A 7,317-nucleotide genomic window follows, 5' to 3' on the forward strand; every position below is an offset into this window, starting at 1 on the left:
TAGATTACCCCACACTGGACTTGGACAGAGAAGTTGAAATGCAGGGAGGGAAGAAAGGGGAGCGGAGCACCAGCCCCATACCAGCTTAGGAAACCCAGAAGAACCGACCCAGACAGCTCTAACCCAAGCTACAGGTGCAGCGCCTACCAACAACCCAGAGAACAAGATAGATATGCAGGAGAAGCTGAGGGGGAGGGATGAAGAGGGGGCAAGCATGGTATGGAGAAAACCACAGCAACGGTAAATTGAGGAGGCAAGAGGGGATAAAACGGAGTTTACATGACATTCTGCCTGTGAGTTATGGAGAATACTATACCAGCTGGGATATTGAAGACCAATCAAAGAGATGCAAGAAATCTGTAAATTGCCTATTGGTTCACTGTACACGTGAGAGAGGGGCCACTAGAGATGAACCAATGAGAGAGCAGTTGGAAGATGATGTCACCCCAGCGAATACCAGCCACAACATGTTCCTGCCGGTATGTGAGGCACCTGCCGTGACAGCGGAACAGGGCAAGCAAGACAGGACAATATACACAGCCGCGCCGGTACAGCCAGACTTCACACCAGACTAGGGTAGTAGTACCTCAGGCCTGGGCAGTGTTACCACCGCGGGGTTGAGCGAAGATACAACAGCAGCCAGTTCTAACACTATATCTTGCTCAGTTAGTCAGTTGCACAGCATACCAAGGAGGAAGTATAACTCCTGGAGCGGGAAGATATTCAAGACTATTTTAACATTAATTCTACTTCTTGCATCTGTTATGAAGACTGAGGGGAGTATGGACTGGAGGGAATCTCCATTCTCCATGAATGCGTTTGACTGCACCACGCCCACGATGATCAACAATTATCACCTGCCTGAGGACTGTTTCATCCCGACAAAGAAGACAGAAGAAAAACAAGCAAGAATGAATGATGCCTGGATCCTCGGGGAGGAATACATCCATGAGCTTTCCAGTGTGGTATGTACTGCAACTATCTCCGTGTTTAAGGGGATATTGTGGTGCATACTCTCATTGGAAGTTCATGGATGTCCCCGAGGTGGAGGCGGAGCAGGAGGTGAACCTGGAAGAATGCCTGGTTGCAAAGAAGGGCTCCTACAACTCCCCTGATAGTAAGAAAATGAAGATCTCTCCTGGCGAAACCATTCCCTACCAGTACGTAGAGGATGGTTCTATCACTGTGCATCCTACAAATACCTACTGCCAGGGTATGTCCCTCCTGTTGAATCAGGGCACCCTGGCAGATCAGTCTTTAGTCCTGACTCAAATCAAGTTCTCAATGCTCCGGGAGGTCTACATCAGAACCAGAGGAGGTCAGATCGCTGCTAAGTTCTCCAAGATTGCTCTCCCCGCGGACTGTAACTGAAATTGGTGCCTGGACGGGCCCACAGTCTACCTAATGGACGAGCAACCAGCCTCATGTCCTTATAAGAAGATTTGTCATGCCAGCTTGAGATCAGAAGGAACCAGCATATATCTGATGACCTGGTGATGCTGTTCAACACTACCAAGAAGGAGGTCTTTATGTTGCCTGGTTGTCCTCAGTTAACCTTGTACCACACTTCTTTGGGAACTGTCTACATTACTTTAGACAGGAGAGCTGCTGGCCTGCCAGACATTGTAAGTAGAGATGTGAGAAGTGACCAGGACCTGATCCCCACCCTCAAGTACCTAGAGCACCTAAATTCCCAGTCCTAGAGAGAGCTCACCGACCGTGTTGATCGTGGTGGATGTTCAACTTGGCTGAGTGTTAGGAATGTTATCTCCATCCTGTCCATCGTGAGTCAGGATTGTTTGTGTGTAGGACTGGACTAATCATCTACAAGTATTCCTGCAGGATGGTTAAAGTTCCAATTGCAGAGGCCCCTATCTGCATGAGAGGTGTTCCAGTCCTAGTTTGTGGTGGAAAATACATTGCAGATCTGGATTCCCGTGTAATTACTCCCCACATTTCTAAGCAGCCATGTAATGACAAATACCCAACCTTGCTGCAGTCTTCTTCTTCTGGTTGGATATCTGTATCAACTCGGGTAATTCAAGTAGAAGCCCCAGCCAGGACGATGGTTTCCAGTTCATATAAGCCTGCTGAAACCCTGACTACACTGTACACCATGGAGGAATTACAAGACTGGGAGAGTTACCAGCAATTACCCTCATTCCAACACTCACAACATCAGAGGTTACTCAATGTTCTCTGTACTGAGGATCCCTGCTCCTACGGAGGTTGTAGTACCATGGCTAGGTTGAACCTTGAGGATCTCAAGAAGCATATTCAAGAAGGGAGCGAGGCAGTATTAGCTTCCATAAACCCCTTTGGACCTCTGGTCCGTGACATTGAGTACATGAAAACATTCCTAAGTACCATGTTGCTTATCAAGTACAGCATGTTGGTGATCTCTGTAGTGATCAGTGTCGTATGGTACGAAGTTACGGCCAGGTTGGGGGTGTTAATCACAAGACTTAACTTAAATTGGGCTCGTCTGAAGAACAAGAAGAAACCTAGGATGGATCTGATTCAACTTGAACGCCTGATGTCAAGTGCTGGGGATGTCTGAAAAGAAATAATGAGATAGTTAAAACTCCGTTGAACTATAACTCTCATCACCTTTTCCGGGGGTATTTGTAATAAATTATGTTATCATGATTAGTACGATCTTCATTATCTATGTTCCGTTATCTATTTTATCTATGTTTATCTATATATGTCCTCAGGAATTGGTCTTTCTAGAAACAAGGCCACTTTATGTATTGAAATGATTATTTTCAGTTGTTCATTTTGAAACTGAAAAATATTTTTTGTTTTCAGTTTTTCATTTTGACACAGGATAACGATTTTTTCAGTTTTTTGATTTGAAATGGAAAATGAATTCTTTCAGTCGTCTTTTTGGAACTAAAACAATTTTTCTCCCTAAAAATTTGTTAACGATCGTTTATTTATTATTTTTATTATTTACTTCAACACTTTACCATCCAAATATGCACAAAATACTCAAAAATCTGGCATTTTCTGGAAGGAAATTTTTTATTTGTCATTGGAAACCCTAGACTTATGCGTATTCTTTTAATAACTCGTTTTTTTTATTTTCTCTTAAATGTCAATTTAAGGCTTTAAACAATTTGATATGATGTGGGACACTCAGTAGAACCAGAAGAGAATTCAATTCCTAGTGTACTCTATGTACATTTCCAATCTGTGTACTGTTTTATCTATGGTATCAGATTGTAGAAACTGAACAATCAAAAACCAAGATATTTAGAATATTTCCCACAATCAATGAGTAAGCTCTCATGAGATATCCAAAAGAGAGGCTTAACAAGAAAATTTAAAATGTTCACAGTGGATTCAGAGATTTAGTAATCATAATTAAGGGTTTCCAAGAGTTTTCCGCAATATTTTTAAAAAGTTTAACAAAAACCAACCTGAAAACTGCTGGAGTTACAAATTCTAATTTTGGAAATTCACTTTTAAACATCCCATACTCAAGAGTCATAACAAGTGCTGGATCCCTGGGCAATAACTTATTCACAAATTGACTTTAGTCAATATGAAGATATACTTTACCTTAAACAGGCTGGGGGAGGCCATTTAGCTACTGAACTAAAAACTGTATTTTAAGCCCTTGATATTTCTTTCTACCCTCCCTAGCATTCAAACTATAAAAGCTACCGATCTAATTTTTGTTCAAAGAGCTGGCCTTTAAAAACTGGGCTATGAACATGCATTTCAACTTTAAACCTAATCTTTAAGAGCTTTTTCTAGAGGGGCCTAGGACGCCCCCCTTCCCCCCATCTATACATAGATTCAGACCCCCAGCCTGTACAGGGTTAAATATAAATAGATTTGGATAAAATTAGACTTGAATGTGATCATACTTTTATGAAAGTAGATTTTAACATACATGAATAGAGTTTAATATAAATATATTTTGACTTAAATAAATAGACTTTAATATGATCAGACTTTGATACAAATAGACTTTGACACATATAAATAGGTTTTAAAATGATAAGACTTAGATACAATTATAATTTGACATAAGTAAATAGACTTTAATAAGAATAGACTTTGATACAAATATATTTTGACTTAAATAAATAGACTTTAATTTGATCAGACTTTGATACAAATTGACTTTGACATACATAAATAGACTTTAATACAAATAGACTTAAAAGTACATAAATAGAATTTAATATGATTAAAATTTGATACAAATAAACTTTGATACTTAAATAGACTTTAATTTGATTAGACTTTGATCCAAATAGACTTTGTTGTACATAAACAGACTTTAATATGATTAGACTTTGTTGTACATAAATAACACTTTAATGTGATTTGACACAAATAGACTTTGACGTACATAAAAAGATTTTTATATGATAAATTTGATACAATTTGACTTTAACATACTTAAATAGAATAAAATATGAGTTGACTATGATCCAAATAGACTTTACTATGATAAGACTTGATACAAACAGACTTTGACCTATATAAATAGACTTTAATATGATTAGACTTTGATACAAATTTACTTTAAAGTACATAAATATAATTTAATATGATCAGAATTTGATACAAATAGACTTTCATGTACATAAATAGACTTTAATATGTTTAGACTTTGATATAAATAGACTTTTAAAGTACATAAATAAACTTTAATATGAATAGACTTTGATGCAATTTGAAATTATAGAAAAATAAATTAATGCAGACTATTGTACAGACTAAATGAGCCATACATCGAAATAATTTATTAAATGTTGTCTAAACAATTTTTCATTGGATTTAATACTATTTTATGTATATCTCAGTATTTGCGAAAATAAATAAATAGCCATGAATATGTGGGAACAGTTTTAAAGAGCTCCATATAATCATTTAATTAAAAAACTAAATATCTGCAATATTCCATTGTTAATAAAGAGAAGAATATGACATTTCATAAATTCTTTCTTGTATGGCTTATTTAGGGTTTAACTGTATGAATCTTAAACCTCATAGTTTTTATAACATTCATATTTAATTTCTATTTATACTTAAAATGGTCGAAATACATCAAGAAAAAGTTGCAAAAAGCATATTTCTTACTTGGAGAGGACAATTGCTTCGATCCATGGCTTCTGTGTACCAATAATAAGAACGGTTTTGTTCTTTACATCAATCTGCTCTAAACCCTGATATTTGAATAGGTAATGAGTTCCTGCAATTCATTCAAATTTATGTATCTTTGCAACCTCATGGTACAACATATATTATCTAAATCTCACTATTTAAACTAATAGAAATCATTGTTTGAAGTATCACGGTTTACAATGTCAGGTTGCAAAGATAGGATGATTAAAAATCAGAGTTTACAATAATTATGAAACCCTAAACAGGCTGGGGGAGGGGGGGGGGCGTTCGAATATATTGCTTTTATTATACTTTACAATATTACAGTTTTCTCTCAGGGTTCAAAGGAATTGAGTTTTTGAAAACCTTTGATATTGTAAACTTAGATTTATTGATCTAACAGTATTCCTAGATTGAAATATATTAGATCTAAGACACTGGGTTGCAAAGATATAGAGATTGCAAAATCAGAGTTTGTGGCAAATACTCAATTTCTTTATGTATAGAAGAATTTTAAAAACATTTGCTTTTGTTACACTATAGTCAAAGTTTGCCTATGATGGAAACTATATGTAAAAAAAAAAGTTTAAGACTTTTCACAACTCTAGAAATAAATCACCTGATTTATAAGTTTACTCCCAGATTTATAAGTATCTAAAGGTTTACCAGCCAGGAAACTGTCAACTAATTAAATATATGTTTTAGTTATGAGACACTTTTTTCATAAAATCTGTGACAAGCACATTTGAATTTGTGTTCGAAGATTATTAAAAATCTGCCCAAATTGCCAACACATGCAAATTCTAAAAAATGTTGATTAAAAGTATTGATCATATAAATAAAAGGTCAGAATTTTGAAATTCTAAACTTTTCACTTTAGCACTTATTCAATTCTCTTCCTCCTCAGCCTTAGACTTTGGTTACTTCTCTAGAATCAAATATGAAAAGGATAAGGTATATATGTTGAATAGAATGAAGCCTCAACTGAAACTTATAAATGCAATTGTTCAAAACGAAATATTTACAAGTTAAACATGATGAAAATTATTCTAAACTTATGGTGAGTAAAACACATTAATCCTGCATCACCCTCTAAATGCGAATGTTCTGTTTAGGTCTTTTGTAGTATTAACAGTGGAAACAGTTTGTCAAACACAGAAGAAGACATAAATAACATAAATAACCAGTTTTTTACCAGTTTAATGCAATTTTTAGAAGAAAAATTTTAAAAAACGAAATTTACTGTTTAAATAAAAAAATCTGTTTGCTTTTCATTTTCGACCATTAATTTTTTTTCAAATTTGGCTTATGTGTTTTATTCATGATTTTAAAATTAATGGTTTTTGACTTTTGTTAATAAAACTTAGCTCAACTACGAAAATGAAATGAAAAGGCACATCATCCAGACAGAACAAGTACTAGGCTGAGAGAATATCAAAAATATGAAGATGACATTAAAAAACAGATTTTTTTATTATTCCTGCAAGGTGGGGTAAGGTTACAGTTAAACTATGCGAGGTAGAGAAACCAGTTTTGTTATGAAAGCCAATGTTATGAAATTGATTTAGAAAATGTAAATAAATAAATATTTTAGAAAACAATTTATTCGTAGATTTCAAAGTATTACAATTTTAATGCTTATATTTTTTAACTTAAGATAATATGAAAACGCAGAAAAGGGCTATATTTCCACATTGAGTAGATTTTGGTTGTAATGAAGATTTTTTAGTAACACTATTTCTTTACCAATTATCATGGTAATGCATAAGAAAATTATCAAGTGATTATAGTTTTTTATAGGTTTTAATACAAAAGTAAGAATTTTATCTAACTGTAAGAAAAAAAATTTAATTGTGAGTCAGTAAAAAATTCTGTCTTTAAGAAGTTCATCTGAATTCTTAGTATCCTCCTTCAATTTTTTAAAGATGTTGTTCTTTTCCTGAACTGTAGCAACAGCTATTTAATGCAAGGGGCCCTAATGTATCTTAATTGTACACATATGTATCCTCTTGTCTTAATGGACATGGTCTTAATACATATATTGGAGCTGGTGTTTGTTCAGTCTAGATGAAGTGGTGGGTGATTGGGTTCATGACCTTCCATCCATCCTTGCACATGCATCCAGGTTGATCAGCTTCCCTAAGCTTTCTCATTTTCTGTGCTGAAGAAATATACAGTTATTATTGAACA

At 35.0% G+C, this 7,317-nt stretch overlaps 1 protein-coding gene across 1 annotated transcript in view; it reads right to left on the reverse strand.

Moving 5' to 3' along the window:
- The window catches only part of LOC111716564 (uncharacterized), a 17,815-nt gene extending 12,002 nt beyond the window's left edge, over nt 1–5,813 (reverse strand). The window contains exons 1-3 of the mRNA XM_023492050.1: nt 5,747–5,813; nt 5,104–5,189; nt 3,426–3,512 (exon numbers count right to left, since the gene is read on the reverse strand). Coding sequence (XP_023347818.1) covers nt 3,426–3,496 — 71 coding nt within the window. The 5' untranslated portion in view covers nt 3,497–3,512; nt 5,104–5,189; nt 5,747–5,813. The remainder of the gene's footprint in view (nt 1–3,425; nt 3,513–5,103; nt 5,190–5,746) is intronic.
- Between the last annotated feature and the right edge of the window lie 1,504 nt (nt 5,814–7,317).

This window comes from Eurytemora carolleeae, unplaced genomic scaffold, assembly GCF_000591075.1.
Source record: "Eurytemora carolleeae unplaced genomic scaffold, Eaff_2.0 scaffold2118, whole genome shotgun sequence".
Lineage (NCBI taxonomy): Eukaryota > Metazoa > Arthropoda > Copepoda > Calanoida > Temoridae > Eurytemora > Eurytemora carolleeae.